Source organism: Pleurodeles waltl, chromosome 5, assembly GCF_031143425.1.
Source record: "Pleurodeles waltl isolate 20211129_DDA chromosome 5, aPleWal1.hap1.20221129, whole genome shotgun sequence".
In the NCBI taxonomy this organism is placed as follows: Eukaryota; Metazoa; Chordata; class Amphibia; order Caudata; family Salamandridae; genus Pleurodeles; species Pleurodeles waltl.
Window position 1 is genome coordinate 1,039,518,510 of NC_090444.1, and position 23,532 is coordinate 1,039,542,041.

A 23,532-nucleotide genomic window follows, 5' to 3' on the forward strand; every position below is an offset into this window, starting at 1 on the left:
GTTTCATGACAAATCGGACAGTGTAGTGTTGGTTTGGCTGAATTTTTGGCAATATGGTGTGGAACGATTGCACTCTTTGTGGGCTTGCAAGCGCTTTTTGGGTGTTTAATGTGGCCCTAAGTACTGCTGAATTTGTGCTGGTTGCAGGTATGACTTTTGGTAATTTATTGAGAACCCTAGTGTGTGTAGGGTGTATATTACATAACGTGTGTATAACTTCCTTATGTATGCTGCGACTACAGCAAGGCATTTTGTAAAGACTCTGGGAGCTGTTGTTATCCCGAAGGGTAATACTTTGAACTGGTAATGTTTTCCTTGTATTACAAATCTGAGATATTTTCTGTGAGCTGGATGGATGGGTATGTGAAAATATGCATCTTTTAGATCCAGTGTTGCCATAAATTCTTCCTGTTGTAGCAGTGGGACTACATCTTGTAGTGTTACCATGTGAAAGTGTTCTGATCGGATGTAGAGGTTGAGAGTCCGGAGATCTAATATTGGTCTTAATGTTTTGTCCTTTTTGGGAATAAGGAAGTACAGGGAGTAAACCCCTGTTCCTTTTTGATGATGCAGCACAAGTTCTATGGCTTGTTTGAGTAATAGTGCCTGTACTTCTGTTTGCACCATTGCAACATGTTGCGATGAAGGTTTGCGCGCTTTTGGGGGGAATGTCTGGAGGAATTTGTGTGAACTCTATGCAGTAACCATGTTGGATAATGGATAGTACACCCAGGTGTCCGTTGTGATGTTTAGCCATTGGTCGTGGAACTTTTGTAGTCTTCCTCCCACAGGGGAAGTGTGGTGAGGGAAGGTGGTGGTCAAGTCACTGTTTGTTATTAGTGGCTTGTTTTGAGGATTGGTATTTTCCTCTAGATTTGGGGAATTGTCCTCTGTAGGATCCCCAAAATCCCCCTCTCTGATGTTGTGTCTGATAAGAGGGCTTGGCTTGTGATGTAGATGGCTCGGAAGGTTGTGGCCTGAAGCCTCCCCTATATTGAGGCTTTCGAAATGAGCCTCTGTATTGGGATGAATAAAGCGCTCCCATTGCTTTGGCAGTAATCGGTGTCTTTTTTCATCTTGTCTATGGCCGTGTCAACCTGTGTGCTGAATAATTGTTGCTGATTAAAAGGCATGTTGAGGACGGCCTGTTGGATTTCAGGTTTAAAACCTGATGACCTGAGCCATGCATGTCGCCTAATGGTGACAGCCGTATTTATAGTTCTTGCGGCTGTACCTGCGGAGTCTAGCGCCGATCTTATTTGATTGTTCGTAATTGCCTGTCCCTCCTCTACCACCTGCTGGGCTCTCTTCTGTTGGTCCTTGGGGAGATCCTGAATAATGTCCTTCATCTCATACCAGTGAGCCCTATTATACCTAGCTAGAAGGGCCTGTGAATTAGCTATGCGCCACTGATTGGCTGATTGCGACGCCACCCTTTTCCCTGCAGCATTGAATTTCTTGCTTTCTTTATCTGGAGGGGGTGCATCTCCAGAGGACTGTGAGTTAGCCCTTTTCCTTGCTGCGCTGACCACTACTGAATCTGGGGGCAGCTGTTGTGTGATAAAAATGGGGTCTGAGAGTGGTGGCTTGTATTTTTTCTCTACCCTTGGGGTTATAGCCCTTCCTTTAACCGGTTCTTGGAATATTTGCTGCGCATGTTTGAGCATACCGGGGAGCATGGATAGGCTTTGGTATGTGGCATGAGTTGAGGACAATGTATTGATCAGGAAGTCGTCCTCCAGAGGTTCTGTGTGCATGGTCACGTTGTGAAATGCCGCTGCCCTAGCTAGAACCCGAGTATATGAGGTGCTATCCTCAGGTGGCGATAGCTTAGATGGGTAGCACTCTGGACTATTGTCTGAGACTGTGTCATCATAGAGATCCCATGGATCTGTGTCATGTTGTGACTGCATGGTACGTGATGGACTGTGCAGTGGGCGTAGCAGGCGGGGAGACAGTTGAGGAGACTGAGGAGGAGATTGGTGAGGTGAAAACTTGGGAGGCGGAGATTTCTCTCTTGGCACTTTAGCCGTTGGCTGAACAGTGTCCAAACGTCCATGGAAGGCCAGTTTCCTTTTTGTTCTCAGAGGAGGTGCTGTTAGGATCTTGCCAGTGTCCTTGTGGATTTGTATCCTGGCCTGTTTTTCATTGAAATCCTCCATTTGTTGCAATTCCTCATCGAATCTATGGCTTTTTAAAAATTGTTTTGAAAGTCCCTGCTCCTCTGTGTAGGAATGTTTTTTCGGCTCCGAAGCTGTTTTTTTGGCACCGATGGGCCTGGAGTACTTGTTGGCCTCAGTTCCGAAACTGACTTTCGGGGTTTCGACTCGATGGGTCGGTGTCGTATGATTTCGAAGCCTGTGCCTCGGCTCGAGTCCGAAGGATTTGTTACTGGTGTGGCCTTTTCGGTGCCAAAGATGTTACTTGGTCACCGATCGCTTTTTAACTTGGTCACCGGTCACCCATTCTACCGGGTAGAGCCATGGCCTTCCAGCAGTGGCGTCCCAAGGCCTTATATTTGGGCTTCGTTTGGGTCGGGGCAAGCGTACTCACATGCTGGCCCGCTGTTAGTGGTCGGTCGACTTCGGACTCTTGTTCAGAATCGGATCCCCGAACGGAGACGGCAGTGTGGATCGTCTCCTCCTCTTCTGCGTCGAGGCATTCGGTGCTTCTGGACGCCATCTCCAACCTTCGCGCTCTTCGGTCTCTTAAAGTCTTTTTCGAACTGAAGGATTTACAGGCATAGCATGTATCCTCTTGATGATCCGGACATAAACACAGGTTACAAACCAGATGTTGATCTGTGTAGGGATACTTGGCGTGGCACCGAGGGCAGAATCTAAACGGGGCCCGTTCCATGAGGCTTCGACGATACTTTTGGTCAGGCCGACCAGGCCCAAGTTGGGCGCGGGTGCACCGAAGGGCAATCAAAGATGTGTATCCGCTGGTACCGAGGTGTCAATGTTGGATGAGACGTGATCGAAAACAATACAGACGAATTTAGATGGTATGTAAGATTTTTACGACTCGAACAACCGGAGTGAAGAGGAACACGTCCGAACGCGATGGCGGAAAAAAACCAATCTAAGATGGAGTCGACGCCCGTGCGCAATGGAGCTAAAAGGGAGGAGTCACTCGGTCTCGTGACTCGAAAAGACTTCTTCGAAGAAAAACAACTTGTAACACTCCGAGCCCAACACTAGATGGCAGGATAATGCACAGCATGTGTATCTGCAGCTACACATGCCACCGAATATATATATATATATATATATATATATATATATATATATATATATATATATATATATATATATATATATATATATATATATATTGCATAAAGGTCCTTTCAGTGACTTTTTTTCTATATAGTATTCAGATTTTTGTTCTTGCTCATACAGTGATGAATATCCTTTACACATGTTTCATACCATTGCTACACAACACAAGAGAGGAACACCTTTAGAGGCTCATGACTTCTTTCAGTTTCTTTTGTCAAATAAGCAACAGTACTTAGGTGACAGCCACTGGCTCAGACAACCACAAGATGCCCCTGCACAGAGGACCTTGTACTAAATTCCATCATAAAGGTCACACACTGATAAGCCTACAGTAATCTCTCACAAGCACATTATGTGTTAGACGTAGTACAAAAAAGTCTTTACTCAAATTTGTCAGATAATTCATTGATCGGTTCAAGTGCAGTCAGTGTGAAGTATCTCTTTAAAACTTGTCAGACGGGAGCGGTTTCCCTGCTGGAGGTGCTGATAACAGTTGTCTGAGCCAGCGGTTTGCACCTGAGAGCAGTTCTGTACTTGAAAACTGGAACTAATGAAGAAAGTTAGGCATCCTCAAAAAATATTTTACCCTACTTACAACTATCTTCAGAAAATGGGAAATGAGTCCTTTTGAGTAACCATTTGTAGTATCAATCACGATTGCCGAGTCTGTAGCTGTGAAAAGTGGTATCAGTGAAGAATTTTAAAAAGCCTAACAACGCTTAAGTAGCTGTAGTTATGCACAGCTGTTTGTGCCACAACCCTAAAAATGGCAGACAAGTATATTACTACAAGTTACAGACCTAATTTGAGCACTAAAACCAAACAGGCATTCACTGAAAAGTGTCAACTTACAGGCTAAATACACATGCAAGGATACAAATTGCAATTTCTTTTGGCCAGCGCCATGATATAAATATTGATAGGTTGCACAAAAAATATGTACAAATACAGATGGAAATGATGATAAAAAATATATATAAATTTGGGATCCTTAATTATAAGTTAAGACTGATGCTGTTTGTGGCCTAGTGGACACTTATTGGGATGACAACATTGTCACTGTTTATATCTGAGAGCTGCTGACCAGTCAGTCATTCAACCAAGGTACCCTGTGTCATTTGTTATGGGAACTCTAAAGTGCAGTAGAATTCGAAAGTGAGGTCTCTGAACGTTTGAAATTGATACTTGGGAAAAAAGATGGAAAATCCCTGCAACTAGCATCGCGTCAGATTATAAATGAGAACAGCCTTTCTACTCTCAAGTAAATATGACTCATGCAATGTAAAAATGTTACGAAAGACTACTGCAACCGTAGTGATGGATCTTAGATTCTGTTGCACAAAGTATGAGAAAGTTAAGGAATATGAATGGAGACAAATGACTAGAAAGGACTATAAATGGCTCACCATACATTTGATCAATATTTATCCTAATTGTCCTTGGTCTTATAAAAAATACAGAATAGTTTCATTAAACTTTATAAAGGGTGTGTGTAAAGAAATGGCTCCCTGTTGCAGTTACCCCCCACTTTTTGCCCGATACTGATGCTGACTTGACTGAGAAGTGTGCTGGGACCCTGCTAACCAGGCCCCAGCACCAGTGTTCTTTCACCTAAAATGTACTTTTGATTCCACAATTGGCACACCCTGGCATCCAGGTAAGTCCCTTGTAACTGGTACCCCTGGTACCAAGGGCCCTGATGCCAGGGAAGGTCTCTAAGGGCTGCAGCATATCTTATGCCACCCTGGGGACCCCTCACTCAGCACAGACACACTGCTTGCCAGCTTGTGTGTGCTGATGAGAACAAAACGAGTAAGTCGACATGGCACTCCCCTCAGGGTGCCATGCCAACCTCACACTGCCTATGCAGTATAGATAAGTCACCCCTCTAGTAGGCCTTACAGCCCTAAGGCAGGGTGCCCTATACCATAGGTGAGGGCACCAGTGCATGAGCACTATGCCCCTACAGTGTCTAAGCAAAACCTTAGACATTGTAAGTGCAGGGTAGCCATAAGAGTATATGGTCTGGGAGTCTGTCAAAAACGAACTCCACAGCTCCATAATGGTTACACTGAAAACTGGGAAGTTTGGCATCAAACTTCTCAGAATAATAAACCCACACTGATGCCAGTGTTGGATTTATTAAAAAATGCACACAGAGGGCATCTTAGAGATGCCCCCTGTATTTTACCCAATTGTTCAGTGTAGGCTGACTGGTTCCAGCAGCCTGCCACACTAGAAACATGTTGCTGGCCCCATGGGGAGAGTGCCTTTGTCACTCTGAGGCCAGTAACAAAGCCTGCACTGGGTGGAGATGCTAACACCTCCCCAAGGCAGGAGCTGGAACACCTGGCGGTGAGCCTCAAAAGGCTCACCCCTTTGTTCCAGCACCACAGGACACTCCAGCTAGTGGAGTTGCCCGCCCCCTCCGGCCACGGCCCCACTTTTGGCGGCAAGACCGGAGGAGATAATGAGAATAACAAGGAGGAGTCACTGGCCAGTCAGGACAGCCCCTAAGGTGTCCTGAGCTGAAGTGACTAACTTTTAGAAATCCTCCATCTTGCAGATGGAGGATTCCCCAATAGGATTAGGGATGTGACCCCCTCCCCTTGGGAGGAGGCACAAAGAGGGTGTACCCACCCTCAGGGCTAGTAGCCATTGGCTACTAACCCCCCAGACCTAAACACGCCCTTAAATTTTGTATTTAAGGGCTTCCCTGAACCTAAAGATTTAGATTCCTGCAACTTACAAGAAGAAGAGGACTGCTGAGCTGAAAGACCCCTGCAGAGGAAGAGAAGAAGACACCAACTGCTTTGGCCCCAGACCTACCGGCCTGTCTCCTGCCTTCCAAAGAAACCTGCTGCAGCGACCTCTGAATCCTCAGAGGACTGCCCTGCTTCAAGAAAGACCATAAACTCCCGAGGACAGCGGCACTGCTCCAAAAGAACTGCAACTTTGTTACAGAGGAGCAGATTTAAAGACCCCTGCAAATCCCCGCAAGAAGCGTGAGACTTGCGACACTGCACCCAGCGACCCCGACTCGACTGGTGGAGAACCAACACCTCAGGGAGGACCCTCCGGCGACTCCGAGACCGTGAGTAACCAAAGTTGTCCCCCCTGAGCCCCCACAGCGACGCCTGCAGAGGGAATCCCAAGGCTCCCCCTGACCGCGACTGCCTGAACCTAAAGTCCCGACGGCTGGAAAAGGCCCTGCACCCGCAGCCCCCAGCACCTGAAGGAACGGAACTTCTGTGCAGGAGTGACCCCCAGGAGGCCCTCTCCCTTGCCCAGGTGGTGGCTACCCCGAGGAGCCCCCCCCCCTTGCCTGCCTGCACCGCTGAAGAGACCCCTTGGTCTCCCATTGAAACCTACAGAGAACCCGACGCTTGTTTACACACTGCACCCGGCCGCCCCCGCGCTGCTGAGGGTGTACTTTTTGTGCTGACTTGTGTCCCCCCCGGTGCCCTACAAAACCCCCCAGGTCTGCCCTCCGAAGACGCGGGTACTTACCTGCTGGCAGACCGGAACTGGGGCACCCCCTTCTCTCCATTGAAGCCTATGTGTTTTGGGCACCTCTTTGACCTCTGCACCTGACCGGCCCTGAGCTGCTGGTGTGGTAACTTTGGGGTTGCTCTGAACCCCCAACGGTGGGCTACCTTGGACCCAAACCTGAGACTTGTAAGTGATTTACTTACCTGCTAAAACTAACAATAACTTACCTCCCCCAGGAACTGTGAAAATTGCACTGTGTCCACTTTTAAAACAGCTATTTGTGTTTTATGTGAAAAGTATATATGCTACTGTAATTATTCAAAGTTCCTAAAGTACTTACCTGCAATACCTTTCAAATGAGATATTACATGTAGAATTTGAACCTGTGGTTCTTAAAATAAACTAAGAAAATATATTTTTCTATAACAAAACCTATTGGCTGGATTTGTCTCGGAGTGTGTGTTCCTCTTTTATTGCCTGTGTGTATGTACAACAAATGCTTAACACTACTCCTTTGATAAGCCTACTGCTCGACCACACTACCACAAAATAGAGCATTAGTATTATCTCTTTTTGCCACTATCTTACCTCTAAGGGGAACCCTTGGACTCTGTGCATACTATTCCTTACTTTGAAATAGTGCATACAGAGCCAACTTCCTACAGTGTGTTTTTGTGAACTACTGATAGATACATTCTTAAGCACTCTGTAAATGGAAAATGGTACATCATTTAAAAATGTATGAGATTTTAGGCTTGTAGATACCTACAAAAGATTTTCATTACACTGCTATAACTACTGTCAATCCATTTGTTTCAAATACTTGGAGCTCTGACCAAACTTTATCTGTCTCCACCAAAGTGCAGTTCAATGCTGCTTTCACCTACTGTTAAAGACTGAGTACAACTGCTGTACAGAAAGTCACAGAAATAAGCAACAAAGTCCACGGTGCAGCTGTTTCCAGAGGGTTTTCAAGAGAGATAAAAATCCCATCTGTAGCAGTGATGACCAGGACAGGCGCAGTACCTCTATCTTCCACATTCAGTGGATGAGATTATTAGGTATTGGTGAAAGGGTTCCTCGCTGTACCAGCATGAGATGCTTCCTGTCACAGAAAAGAATCTTGCATTTAAGAATGTGGTGGGCAAAGGAGGACTTGAATGGTTCTAGAAATTCTCTCTGCATAAACCACAAAATGAGATTTTGGTGAAACAGGGGCAATACATGTGCCTTACATGAACTGCATCAAATAACTGAACAAGAGCGAGGAGTACTTCTCAGTCTTAAGAGACATCTTCAACCGCAATCTGGGTTGATGCAAGAACACTGGACTGGTTGGGTTGAGAAAAAGGAGGGACTCTCCCCCCATTTTATTCATTATTAAATCATCAAGATGTCTATGTCTAAAGTTCCTAGAATTATTGGAGTTAAGTACCGAGGTTGCAACAGGCTAGAGAGGTACAGAGCAAATGGAAACGTGCCTAACAAAAGATGCACAGAGACAGACATTAAGAAGCTTAGAGTTAGTGAATGTTTGCCATGCTTAAACCCTGGTTTAAGTGGCTTAAGATAAGGAAAAAAAGGGAATGATCAGGAAGATTGTTGTCAAAAACAAAAATATTATGCACCCAAGCTTATTATCCCTTGGAGACACTGAAAAACAAGAATTGAAGAGCTAGGAGAGTGTTGTTTAAAGAGCATGGGAATAAACATCTCAGAGGATTATTAAAAGTCCTTAGACTGATAGTTTAAGTTTTTGCTACTGAGAAAAGAAAATGTATAATAAATACTTCTGATTGAAATTCTTCTCCACTAGCGTATGTGGTGCACTGTCATATTAACACTTCTTAATAAAGGGCACACATGGGACATCTCACGCTTATTTAATGTTTAAATAGATTCCTACAACAAAAATGCTGTTCTAGCCAAAATGTATTGCGCCAGAGGCAATTTCTTATAACTTTCAATTAGGCTGTTCTGCCCTCAAACTTCCACTGCCCAAGAAACCCTACACAATCAATAAATTGAAAACAGCGAGTGGGGGAGCACTCAATAGGTAGTCCCAAACACCATATGATAAATAATCAATGCTGCAGTGTCCTCAATTTGAATATATGCACTGTGCATTCAGACCATTGATTCAATAAAACTGGTAAGCTTTTCTCCAGGATCTTCCACAGTAAATGTCCAGCTAAAATGTTTTGTCCTTACAACAGAACTTCAGAAGGGATTTCCAATGTCATGAGTGTTGCAAGGACCTTCACATCAACATAGTTATTACCGTGTGAGGCACATCTCTGACAAAAAGTAATGTCTACTCTTTCATCTTTCAAATGTTACAACAGGCTAGGCTGCTCTTACGTTTAGAACTTGAAATGTATAAGATATAATTAGTCAAGCAAACTGGGCAATGTCTTTTTCAGTCTGGCCTCAAGCAGAGCTGTGAGAAAGCTATTTAACTGTGTTAAAAAAAGTGCTTGGCTGATAAAAAGAGGATTGGAATAAAAAAAAAAAAAAAAAAAAAAATCACATTAAAAGACTTCATGAGCCAAACAGCCAAGAAAGTAAACACCAAAAAAAGTCAGCCACATCGGGTGGGCTATGAGCAACATTGTGCATATGGTGACCACTCTTGTAGATAAATAAAGGAATCCTGTACGGGGAGTGATGAGGCTCAACCAAGAAGGTAAGGTTTTGTACCTGTAATCCTAGTTCACCTTCAAGAGAATGGCCAGCAAATTAATGTGCCCTGGACAGTCCTGCCCATGTGAAGGATCTTGGAGCACTTCTTTCAACATATATTCTTCAATTTTCAACTTACTGCAGGAAGGCCAAATCTTCTTATATGATGCTAAATAATGTAACAGCCTATAACAGCGTTTCCAACCATGTTTGAATCCAGGCACTGGCTCTGGGCAAATCACCTCATCACAAGTGCTTAAAATACAATGAATCTGACTTTATGTAATGTAATCTGGTGCTCACAGATATTAATCTATTGCCAGATAAAAAGACAACTAGTGAAGAGGACTAATGAAGAAAAATAACAAGTATATGTACAGCTATTCTTAAAATGTAATCAAATTCAAGGTTTGTTACAGATTACATGACCAAAGAGTTTCAAAACCTTTGTGAGCTATATTAAAAGGATTGCCTGTGTGCTGTGGAATCATTAGTAAAGGGGCACATTAACAAGGTTCAAGATGTTAAGGTCCCTCAAGAAGTAACAAGTTAGTCTGCTCATCAGAGAAGATTCTGAAGTTAAGGTTACCTTATCTGCAATACAAGCAAGGTCTGGCAGCTAAGGCTGTATTGAAACATTACAATCATACATTAAAATAAATGAAAGAACACAAGACCAACTCTTGCTGATCCGTTCCTCAGAAATTACTAACTGAAGCAAGGAGTATCTTACATTTGTGAAACATGCTTAATTGCTAAGACAGAAAACAGAAATGCTTTCAAGGGCATACACACAACGTTCTGCACTGTGGTTTAAGTTGATATTTGACTTGCACATTCTTCAGGGAATTTCAGGAAAAATATGGTATTGAGGTCCAAAATCATGATGTAGCCTTGATAATAGGACAGACTAATTATTTAATTTCATCTTACTATTACAAAGTTTATGTCCCCATCTGCCATCAGCTGTGTAAAAGACCGATAATAAGTTGTTGGTAAAGCATCTCACCGGTTATAAATCAGGCACCACACTTCGAAAATATAAGACAAACATAGTGCACAAGTGTTAGAAATACCAAATATTGATCTTTTTAAACTCATTCACCTTTCATCTTTGTATAATTTGAATTCCTTATATTCCTTTTGCAGTTTTTCCTGCTTTCGTGATCCACTGGATTCTCTGGAGCCCTTAGAGTTGCCTCTATCTTTGCTTCTATGTTTCCTGCGGCGCTCTACTTCATGTCGCTTATCAGCTGCGATGCCCTTTAATTTCTTATCACTCTATTAAAAAGAAACATAGCAGCACATGTATTTTCAGGATGAGAAAAGAAAAAGTACACCCCACATCAGGTTTAGACAAAGGATCAGGGGAAAAAAATCTCTGGTCAATCTGTCACTAACCCCTGCCCCCGTGCTTGTACCATAAGCTGATTTAATGGAGAAAAACCCAACACTCCATAGGCCTCAATGCAGAGAAAACAGGCCAATAGGGAAGAAACCGGAGTTGTAAAAAGTAATATGTGAGCACTCAATCTGCAACCACCACTAATTTTATATGCAAAGCATGCTTAAACAAGTAACACAACAAAAAGGTGTAACATTCAAATGAGCAGTGCCAACCATGCTGGTACAAGGGGTTGACAAAGCTTCCACAGCAGAATTGTCCCTTATACTGTCCTTAGTGTGCAACAGAACAGTATACCCTTCTTCGTGTAACAGTAACCTGCCTAAAAAGTACACAAAAATGATAGCACACAGTCCATGAAGGTAGTAGATGTTTTCATATTATGGGATCAGTTATTCAGCTGCAAAAAACAAAATTTAGACCTTAAGTTTGATTTTCTATGTTGTGCACCAATAGCCAAAGAACATTTTGTTTTTTAAACATACCTTGGTTGCTTGATCTTTAAAAACTTTTTCTTCGTCTGCCAGTCGGGTATGCTTTTTAAGGATGCTTGGAGAGATGTCAATCCTTCTGAAATACAAGAAAATACAAATATATTTGTTAAGCCACAAAGAATGTTAAAAGTACTTAGCCTCTCTCAATTTAAACAATACTCTAATTTACAAAATACATTTCCTAAAAGAGCATTTTACGAATTAAGAAACAACAAACAGGGCTGAGAGTTGCAAGTATTGTCTCATTCATCATTAAACGCCACAGCCACATATGCCTCAGTCTAGATTATTGTGATGACTGATTAGAAAGATAACAGACAACAGTGTAACAGCAATACAATGCCTCGAGTTAAGTACACTTTAAATATTTTCCCTAAATACTAAAAATCTATGCCAACAGTTCATTCCTTTTGTGCGGCAGCAATGGCAGTGTAGATTTCCAGATCTTCAGTTACTCAGTCTTTTTTTAGTGCCTGATGTTAGTGCATACTAGCCTGCAAGCTGGCTACACACTCCCAGCCACAAAACTTCTGCTTGACCACTGGGACAAATTGGACATGTAGCAAAAAAACTAAGACTTTCTCAACCCCAATGACACCTCTACCATTCAATGCAAATTCTATCCTGTGACTTCATTATATTTGTTTTCCTAAACTCAGACTGCTCAGGACCACTATATTAAAAACAATTTACTCAGACTTGAAACTAAGGGATGAACAGACTGCATGGAACTGCATAGAATATCCCCTATAGAAATTTCTAAATTAACAAAAACTTTAAATTGAGTGATCTTAGGGGACGGGCACATCCACAGCGGTAGAGAATTAACTCCAAATGAATCAGCACTTTCACATGCTTCTACACACAGGTGTATCGCTAGATTGTAATCAGCCCTGGCTGGGCCACCAACCATAGTTGGATATAATTACAATTTAGAGAAGGAGTCATTGTCGAGCCAAGCAGTAACAGAAGATTACTCTAATATGATATGGCACAGGGTGGGGAAAATCTACATATGTATCTAGCACAAGGAGAGCAGTTTAAAAATCCTTACACTTTCGCACTTAACTCATATAAGGCTTTAATCTAATTTTGGGATCTCCAACCTATGCAGGAAGCAGTGTCAAATGCAGGGTTCAATGATCCATGAGTTGTAGACATGCCATAAGATCAACCTACATTGGACCCCACTTGCCTTGTGAAAGTCATCACAGGACTGACTTGCACCATGGAACCCACAGTAATCCAGGAGAGGCGAACATATAACAGTGCCTTGGGAAAACCAATTTCACATTTTCAATTAGCAGGCCAATTTATCTTAGCTCAACGCTGTTAACAAGAAACAGCCCCCACAGCAGTAGGCACAGAGTGGGCTACCATATGGTATGTCTATGCCATGGAGAAATGAACTGTGATTCTGGTAGACAAACCTTTCTCTTTTGAAAATGTCTGCAAACCTTTGACAGAACGTGTCAAATTGGGAGGATGGGAAATGTATTAGACTCAGTACAATAAGCAAATGAGAAATGCATAAGATGTTTGGCCCATCAGAAAATGAGGAGTCAGGAGGTGATTGAGTCCTTCCCATCAATGAGAGTCAACCCCTTCTAGAGGTATAAGTTGTTACTGTCTGCATAAATTGCCTAAACACTGAAAGGCAGGAACAAACCCTTTAAAAGCATATCCCTAATGTAGTAAGTGTTCTATGTGGAATGATACAAAACTAGAATTTTTGAATCCCATGAACATTATCAGCTCTGATACAGTTATGTATAGTATGGTCTTAAGTGCAATTTCCATTTTGGCCTACATTCTTTCCTTAGTCTTCCCATTTTTATCGATTCTCAAATTTGAGTAGTTTTAATATTAATCCACAACACTAATTATTTACAAAGCATTTTTAAAATTAATTGTATACTTTGCAAACTTTTAAAAAACAGAACGTTAAAAACAAAAAGAAAGAATGGCTACAGCACTGTTTAAAATATGCCACAATGTACAAATAGCTACACTATGCCAATATAAAGATGTTAAACTTTGTTAGTACAATCAGTCTTTACAACAGGAACTCTGTCATCACACCAAAGCCCCTTATCACAACAGCTATAGTAAATAGTACAACATTAATAGATCCTCACAGGATAGTCGTCTTGTTATGGGAAATACTACCATGTGATTCTGCCATTCACTACAACACATTTAATGCTATAGCAATTAAGAGGACAAATAAAAACAAGGAAACTCAAATTATACATTTCTATGATGTAACTATCCCTTTTGCAACCGCAGATTTCTATATTCAGTTTTGACCTTGTTATCCCACAAAGTAGTCATCAATCAAATGCATATGAATGACAGTTTAATTAACAACTGTTGAAGTTCATAAATTATGCCAACACTTCACTTTCTTGTCCTCTCTAATAACCATATTCACGTTAGGTATGGTATATATGCCCTTTTGTTTCCAGGGACTTGCTTTCAACTAGCACATAAAAGTATGCACTGGCTTTCCTATGGCTCACATAACACTGTATATTTGAGAGCTAGGCACACAACACTTAATGACACCGACTCGTCCCACCACAATAAGCATGTAATGGAGACACCACCAGCCACCCACTTGGTGTCACACAAATTGAATATGTCAACCAGTAACAAAATTGGGCACGTACACCACTGTGGGTACTCATACAGATGTATGTACAGTTGTCTGTCTGAAGTCAAATACACAAACTTGAAGAGGGTCTCTACTAGCCATCTTGCTATAGTGGCCTTGGCCACTACTGCCATTGCCAGGGCTGCTGACAGCCATTACCTGCTGAGGCCTAGACCAGAGTATGTCATTCCTGTGAGTGTAGTAGCTGAGTGTGTTCTTTATGTACGCATTGCTTTTCCAGCCCTAGATCTAAGTAAGCAGTCTGGTGAAGATGAAGCTATGACTATCATACGCTTGAAACATTGTTTCAGGTCTGAAGAGAGACATTGTTGGGGTGAAAGAAGATGTACAAATCCTTGAAGGAGAATGACTCAAGCTCCACTTCCCACCTAGCCAAGAAGACACCCTAGAAAGGTATTTTGCAATGAAAAACTCACATGAAGAAGGCCGTAATCTCCTTCCATTTTTACCCTCACCTACCTGATGGGTACAAACATCTGCATAAGTCTCTAAACACAAGTTAGACTAATATAGTGCTCTTGCTATGCCATTTCCTATAGAAAGACATTGCCACCGGATGCACATTTATGGATGTGAGTTGCAGTCCAGTCTTGGTGAAGTCCAGAAAGTAAGCTGACTGTTTATTCCGTTCTGAAGTAAGGTGCTCTACAGTCAGCAAGTAAAGAACCCTAACCGCTCACCGTGGAGCAGCAGAAACATGCAGAGTGATTTTATTCAGAATTTTGAGACTGATCCTTTTTACAAATTACACTAACATGCTTTCATTTTTAATCGGTACTGGTCATGGAGGGTTCCTGTCCATCTCTGCAATTCATCAGTGAACCTACAGTGCACTGTTGTCCGACTGAACAAGTAAACCGCCACTAATAATAATCATATTTCCTTGAATTATGTAATTTATCCCTGCTAACTAAACTTCAATTGCAATCAACTGAATTCAATGAATATGCCAAATGAACTCCATCTGACTTAGCACTTTCCAATAATCATTTACATGACCACTGCAGCTCAAGCAAAACACCACCATGCTTGAAGGCAATTCTGAGGACACGCTACATGAAAATGAATTGCCACCAACTAACTGTATATATGACAGTATTTAAATATATTGTGTGAACAGCAAAGCAATATGTATGGACCAAGCATGAGTTGAAAGAGTTTCTAATTTTCAAACCTCCTACTCTGCATACACTACCTATGAGTCAGAAAAACTTTGAGGATAGGCCTTTCTAACATATACATTCTGGAACTGAATCTATATTTTAAAATATAGAAATACTTTTTGATTGCTTTCTAAAACCTGCAATGAATAACAGTCCATCTTGTCTTATCTTATCTTAGAGGAAAATTTCATGATTGCTCAAACGTAGCTTGTACTACAGGTATTTCAAGTAAATACAGGAACATTTTACAACAGCTAGGCTTGGAATGCATAACACTCATGGTCTGGCTAAATAATTCATTTTACAACTATTACTTAAAATATCTTAAAACTATGCTGAATAGAACAATTATTTAGTAGGTACTGGCACATTGATTGTCTTCAATGAGGTACCATTGTTTACTTATCTGTGTATGGAAGCGCATGAAGAAAAATACAACCTGCAATAGGAAGACTAAAGTGCCATTTATGATAGTATGTACAAGAGACGAATTATAGTCAGGGACTATAACTGCAGTGGGAAAACGTCTAATGCTAAAATTAGTAACAGGAAAGCATTTGTGAAATATAAAAATGTTTTACAAATAGAGGGTTGGTAGACTACCATCTGAAAGGAAGGTTACTGGCTGAAATGTTTATTTACATTTCTCTAGCTTTCATCCTCACATCTGAAGAAAAATGTTACTTAACCTGTAAGCATTTGTTCATGGCATGTATTCACATGCTTTGCATACTCTTAAGGAAGGAGATGTCCATGCATGAGAGGAAACAAAATAACAGGAGAAAAGATGCACCAGCCACAGGTGTCCGTGGATTGGGGTGGGCGCATGCAAATCAACAGCACTACATGCCACAAACAGAAGCTTATAGGGTAACTAACATTTTCCCTTTGAGGCATGTGTGGCTGCGTAGAACATCCTTTACATACACTGTAAAGCAGTCCTCCCCAAACGTAGTGACTAACCTGTGGGTGTTGCAGTTGTTTGGAAAAGTTTACCCAGCGCTGCCTGCCCCATGTTAGCTTTTTGGCGTGCTGAAAGACTCACACAGGAGTGTTTAGTCAACGTGTTGAGTTGTAGCCCAGGTAGTTGTTTTACATATGTCAGCTATTATGATGTTCTCTAGGAAGGCTATAGAAGTTCTTTTCTTTAGAGTAGTGTGTGCTCTCAGAGGAGCAGGTGCAATTTTTAGCCTTAGCATAACATGTTTGAATGCATTTAACTAACCATCTGGCAATGCCTGATTTCATTATAGCCTTTCCTTTATCAGGTTGTGGGAAAGCAACAAAAAGTTGTTGAGAGTTTCTAAAAGTCCAATCAATGTAGTACTTGAGGGCTCTTTTGACATCTAATGTACAAAGATCCCATTCTGCAAGTGACTGGTTGTGGGAAAAAGATAGGTAAGTAGACTTATTGATTGAGATGGACATGAGACTACCTTTAGAAGGAATTTAGAAATGGTGCGAAGGACATCCTTGTCTCTATTGAGTTGGAAGAAGGGTCCTTCCACGGTTAGTGCCTGATGTTCACAAACACGTGTGAGGTAAATGCAAAATAAACAAGCATTTGCAATACAATGGGTCTTGCGTTTGCTTGAGTTAAAGCTATTAGCGATGTAACCTCCTAACCAGACTTTTCTTGCCACAAAATGAAAAGTAAAACTGTTTCACATAAGCAAACCGATGGCCACCATGAGCACACAGCAGACACACAAAAGGAAACAGAAGTTCGTTCACAGTGAAATGTATCGGCAAAAGTGCAATTCTCCATGTAACCAGCAAAAGTGCAAATATCCATGTAACAGGGTCGATGTCATGCAAAGCGCTCAACTACTGCCCAGCGAGATCTCGCTGCCTATGAAATAAACAGAAACAGTAGTCCAGAAACCATACCGAAAACAGAGCCTCGTATGTTATCAGTAAGAGACCGGTGCGCTCGATGCGGGCTAAACACCAGAAATGCATGACGAACGCATGCCTTTCATTAACTAAATCAAGCAAATTTTAAAAGGCAAGCTCGCGAACCAACCAAACTGATGGGCATGACTTGGGCATGGTTAAAAGCCCACAGAGAGAGTACACCAGGGACGGAGTGCTTTGCGCTCGACCTTAAAAACCAGTTACTTACCTTCATTATCTGGTAGAGTCTCTATCTAGCTGCAGATTCCTTACCTCAGAATTCCCCTGCGTCAGCTTGGAACCTGGAACTTTTGCTGAGCAATACCCTTGCGTGCACCATTGGGTGGCGTCTGCGTTGTTGGAGCTGTTCATGACGTCACGGTCACCTATGAAGGCACCACCCAGAGGCGTACGTCAGTTCCTTTTCCACGAACTTCCACGCCAGAAGCGCAGAGCCATGGAAAGAACCAACAGTTTGTCTCTACATAATCTAGGGCCCAGAAAGGGACAATCATTGATCCTATTAGACTTGTCTGCAGAATGAGGAGGCATGGGTGGGTGTAAGGAATCTGCAGCTAGCTAGAGCCTCTACCAGATAATGTGTTACCAAAAGTAAGTAACTTGTTTATCTGGTAGAGACTTCTAGCTACAGATTCCTTACCATAGAATAGATACTGTAGAAAAGTACCATTTTTTTTTGCATGGTTACCCTCCTTTTCTGCCTGTTAGTGTGTTTGACTGTATTCAATGGGATCCTACTTACCAGGATCCCAGTGTTATGCTCTCTCCCTTTTAACTTGGTAACCTGTACCATTTTCACCCCACATTTGGCATACTGGTGCCCCCCATGTAAGTCCCTGGACTATGGTACCCAGGGCATTGGGGTACCAGCGAATCCCCCATGGGCTGCAGCAAGTATTATGCCAGCCGTGGGGAGCCCATGCAAAGTGTTCCCACGTGAAAGGGTGCGTGCACCCTTTCACTACCAGGTGACTGCACATAGGGCCAGATGTATCATCACGGCCCTTTGCGATTCGGAAATAGCGATTTTTAAGAAATCGCTATTTCCGACTCGCAAAGTGCCATGTATCACATTTGCAAATCGGTAGTAGCGATTTCTTAAAAATCGCAAATGCTATTACCGAATCGCAAATTGCGATACAGGCCCCATTCGCAGCTATGGGCCTGTTGGCCCATATCTGCAAATTTTTTGCATTTAAAAAATTGCGATTTCTGAACCAGAAATCGCAATTTTGGAAATGCAAAACCCCAGGGTGCTGGGGGCTAAGGCCCCCTCTGATGCACCCCAAAAATATTTTTGGGGACATGTAAGGTGCACACATGCCAAAAGGGCACGTGTGCTTTACATGTAAAATTTAAAAATGCATTTTAAATGCATTTTTAAGTTTTGCACATGGTTCTATGCTTCACGCTTCACGTGATTCCTAAATGCCAAAATCGCATTTAGGAATTGTTTGTTACATGTGCTAAGAAATCGCAAATAAGGAATCCTTATTTGCGATTTCTAATTGAGAGAGTCGCAATTTGCGACTCTCTAAACAGGGTCGCAATTTTACGGAATCGCTATTTTAGCGATTCCTTAAAATTGCGTTCAGAATGTATTTCATACATTCTGAAATAGCATTTTGCATTCGCAAACGGGCATTCGCACCGTTTGTGAATGCAAAATGCTTTCATACATCTGGCCCCAAGTCACTATGAGTCACCCCTATGGTAGGCCTTTTAGCCCAGAAGGTAGGGTGTAGGAACCTGTGTGTGAGGCACCCTTGCACTGGCAGAGGTGTCCCTACAAACTCCAGCTCCGTTTCCATGGACTTCGTGAGTGCGGGGACACCATTTTACGTGTGTACTGGATATAGGTCACTGCCTATGTCCAGCTTCATAATGTTAACTCCAAACCAAGGCATGTTTGGTATCAAACATGTCAGAATCATACCCCAATACTGTTGCCAGTACTGGAAGTATGATTCCATGCGCTCTGGGGCTTCCTTAGAGGACCCCAAGCATTGCTCCTACCAGTCTTCCAGGGTTTTCTAGGCAGCCCACGCTGCTACCACGCCCTCAGGCAGGATTTTGCCCTCCTACTGCTTGAACAGCTCAAGCCCAGGAAGGCAGAATAAAGACATTTTTTGGGGAGAGGGGGGTAACACCCTCTCCCTTTGGAAATAGGTGTTACGTGATGCGGGAGTGGTAGCCTCCTCAAGCCACTGGTATGCTTTGAAGGGCACATTTGGTGCCCTCCGTGCATAAACCAGTCTACACCGGTTGAGGGACCTCCAGTCACTGCTCTGGCAGGAAAACCGGACAATGAGAAGGGGAGTGACCAGTACCCTGCCCATCACCACCACAGGAGTGGTGCTCAGAGCTCCTCCAGAGGGTCACTGGGTTCTGCCATCTGGAATCTGAGGTTGGCAAGGACCTCTGGGAGTATCTGAGGGGCCAGACCAGGCAGGTGACGTCAGAGCCCCCCTTCTGATAGGTAGTCACATGGGTATGTGACCAATCCCCCTTTCAGGGCTACTTAGGGTCCTCAGATTAGGCTTGCAACATTTCAGCAGGACTCCTCTGCAACCTTACTTTGACTTCTGACCACTGGAACCACGACTGGACCCTCCAGGAACTGACAATCTGCATTCACGAAGAAGACACTTCTTGCAACATTTCCCCGGCTGTGCATCCTCTGAGGGGGGCAAGTCTTCAGTCTGCACGAGAAGGAAGAGGGAATCTCCCTTGGAGTGAAGAAGTCACTCCCCTGCATCCACAGACACCTAATGCACGGTGACCGGCTGCATGGATCTCCTCTCATCCTGAGCTGCATGGATCCTCTATCACGGGTGATGGTCCGGAGTAGTCCTCTTGGTCCTCTCTGCCAGCTGTTCAACTTGTCTGGAGGTAAGCCCTTGCCTTTCCATGCAGGGCAGTTCCACCGTGTCTCTTGCAGCTGCCAAGGCTTGTTTGCATCTCCTCCAAGGGAACTCCAGGCTACATGCAGCTCCAGCCCCCAGCACTCCTTCCTGCAACGTCCCTTTCTATAGTGTTGTGTGGGCTCCTTCTGAGACTTCTGTGTCCCCGTCGTGTAGAACTCTTGTGGGTGCTCCCCCTGCGGGCCCTATGTGTGGCTGAGGGTCCCCTGTGACTAACCCTCCCGGACTGAGTCCTCCTAGGTCTTGCTGGTCCCCGGCAGCACCAATTTCCCACTAACCGCAAATTTGCCTTTGCTAAGGCTTGATGGTTGAATTCCTGCACCAACACCAGTCTGCAATCTTCATTTCAGCATGGGACATTGTCTGCATTCCTGGCTCCAGGGCTGCAGTACTGACCTGTTCTTCCTTACCGTCGAACTCCTGGAAGTACAGCTGGGTGGGTAGTAGCTCCTAGTCTCCACTGACACTGCTGGACTTGGTCCCCTCTCTCCACAGGTCTTCCTTTCCAGGAATCCACCGCTGCTTTCTTGCAGTCTTGTCTGGGTTTCTTCTTTTCCTTTCTTTTGGGTGGTTTGGGGAATCTCCAGTGATTTACTCCAGCTTTCTTGGTTGACCGGGGGAAGGGGGTACTGTGTTACTTACCTCTATGGTTTTCTATTACTACCAGCTCCCCTCTACACATTACACTTACCTAGGTGGTGGTCCTGTGTTTGCAATCCTTTTTTTTTTTTTTTTAGAATATAGTTTGGGCTCCCCCTAGGGTCACTACTGGTTATTTACATTTGCACTGTTTACTAACCTTTTCTATGCCTATTGCTGTTTACTAGTGTATATAATTAGGGAGGATTGCCCTTCTAGTATTCTGTGGCATTGTGTGACCAAAAATAAAGTACCTTTATTTTTGTACAACTGAGTGTTTTCTTTTATGTGTGTAAGTGCTGTGTGACTACAGTGGTTATGCATGAGCTTTACGTGTCTCCTAGGTAAGCCTTGGCTGCTTATCCACAGCTACCTCTAGAAAGCCTGGCTTCTGGACACTGCCTACACTTCACTAATAAGGGAACCGGAACCTGAACCTGGTATAAGTAAATTAGGTAACCACCAAACACCAGGCCAGCTTCCTACAGATACCCAAACCATAACCTCTTGCAGTGGGCTGCGGACAGATCATCTTTACAATAGAAAGTCCTGTAGGACCTAATGGGCAAAGTGTCCATCGCTATGGACCTGATTGTCCAGGCAGTAATGTCTTGCAAACGTGTGCAATGAAGCCCACGCTGCCGCCTGGCAGATATCCAGGACTGGAACACCTCATGCTGTCGCAATGGTAGCAGCCTTCCCTCAGTAGAATGAGCCCTCAAGAGGCTGCTTCTTCACCAGTGCGTAGCAGATCTTTATGCAGAGAACGACCCAGCTCGAAATGGTTCGCTTCTGCACTGCCCGACCCTTCTTTGCTCACACATACCCCACAAAAAGTGGGCCATCCACCCGGAACTCTTTTGTGCGGTCAAGGTAGAATGAAAACACTCCTTTGGGGTCCAGTCAGTAGAGTCACTCCTTTTTTAGAGGGATGTGGTGGAGCAAAGAAGGTGGGCAGAGTTATGTTCTGACCCAGGTGTAATGGGGTTATCACATTGAGAAGGAAAGAGCCACTTTGTCTAAAAACATGGTGAGATTCGGCGGTTTGGATGAAAGAGCCAGATCTTGCCCACTGGAATTTCAGGTCTCACTGCAGAGCCTTCATATACCATCTGGCATATTTGACTAACAGGATGCAGGAGGCCATGAGGCCCAACAGTCTGAGTGTCTCACCGAAATCCAGGATAGAGGCCTAAACATCGGTATCATAACTTGAACATCCTGGACTCGCTGCTCAGGAGGATAAGCCAGAAACTGCACTGGGTCCAGAACAGCTCCAATGAAAGGGAGCTTCTGAGAGTCAGGTGTGACATCAGCACGTTTAAAGTGAACCCCAGCGAATGCAGAAGGTTCGCCGTAGTTTGAAGGTGGGTGACGACACCCTGGGACAAAGGAGCCTTCAACAGCCAGTCATGGAGGTAGACGAAGACTGAAACCCCTAACCTGCGCAAATGATCTGCTACCACCGCCATCACTTTGGTAAACATCCGAGGGGCACTGTTGAGGCTGAAAGGGAGCACAAACTGAAAATGCTTGTGGCCTATGTTGAACAGCAAGTAGCAACTGAGGACAAACAGGATGGGGATTCAAGAATACACATCCTGTAAGTCCTACGCTACCATCCAGTCTCCTTGGTCTAGAGCAGATGACGTGAGCTTAGAGTGAGCATATTTAATTTCTTCTTCTTGAGGAAGAAATTGACGTCCTGCAAATCTAGAATAAGGCAAAAGTAGCGGGAATAACAACCACTGCCCACTTCTGACATCAGGACCCTTTCAATGGCTCCTTTACCCAAGAGAGCAGTAAATTCCTCACGGAGCAAGACTAAACGATTCTCCATCAGCCGTTCTTTTAATGGAGTCACAGAGGGAGGAAAAGACTGGAAGGGGAGGGAAAAGCCCTTCTGTATGATCTGCTAGACCCATTTGTCCGATGTTATGGACCGCCAGCGAGGGAGACTAAATTGAATCCTCTCTCCAACTGGACGTGTGTGGTCTTGCAGAATCACAATAAGAGGGCTGGGGCTCTGTGGAGAAGGGGGCTGCGTGGCGGATGACTTCTGGCCAGACCCTCTGGGTCTGAAGATACCACAACCTTGTCCCCGCACAAAATGCTGACCTGACCGTGGCTGGCGTGATACCCTGCCCCTTCTGAAGCCTTAAAGGGGCGAAAAGCATACTGTTGGTGAGAGGTCGCTGAGAGGCCGAAGGACCTGGTTGTCTATCTAGAATGCTTGAAACGCTCCAGTGCTGAGTCTTCCTTCTCACCAAAAAGGCAGGGCCCTTTTCAAGGGCATGTCCATAAGGTTTGCCTGGACATCCCCCAAAAAGCCATATGTACGAAGCCAGGCATGGTGATGAAGGGCCACCATCGACAAAATCACTCTACCCAGCTAGTCAGTCTTGTCCAAACCACATCTGATCGTAAACTTGGTTGCATCTCTCCCATCTTTGACTGCTTGTGAGAGAGTGTCCCGAACGCCCTCTGTGACCTGAGGCAGCACTTGCACCTGCACCACCATATCCAATTAAGTATGGGAAAAACAGCCCAATAGGCAGGAGTTGTTTACGGACCTCAAACCAGGCTGGAGGAAGAAAACATCACCTTCCCAAGTTGGTCCAGCCTCTTGGATTCCCTATCTTGGGGGATCGGAAGGGAAGGCGCCGTGGAAGTGGAGGCTTGGACCACCACGCTTTCTGGGGTGGGGTGTTGGGTGAGGAAGCTAGGATCATTTGGAGCTGGGCGATGGCGGCAGCCAACTGTCCTAGTCACAGGCGCCTCTGTGCTGGGTCTGGACGACGTCACAAGCAGGATATCAGAGAGGGCTTCGTTAAAGGGTAACATCGGTTACGATG

At 43.9% G+C, this 23,532-nt stretch overlaps 1 protein-coding gene across 10 annotated transcripts in view; it reads right to left on the reverse strand.

Annotated features, from left to right (window-relative positions):
- The window catches only part of BCLAF1 (BCL2 associated transcription factor 1), a 539,194-nt gene that overhangs the window by 198,192 nt on the left and 317,470 nt on the right, over positions 1-23,532 (reverse strand). For all 10 annotated transcript variants that reach the window (XM_069235222.1, XM_069235220.1, XM_069235219.1 and 7 more), the window contains 2 exons: positions 11,349-11,433; positions 10,564-10,739 (listed from right to left, as the gene is read on the reverse strand). In XM_069235222.1, the coding sequence (XP_069091323.1) occupies positions 10,564-10,739; positions 11,349-11,433 (261 nt within the window). The remainder of the gene's footprint in view (positions 1-10,563; positions 10,740-11,348; positions 11,434-23,532) is intronic.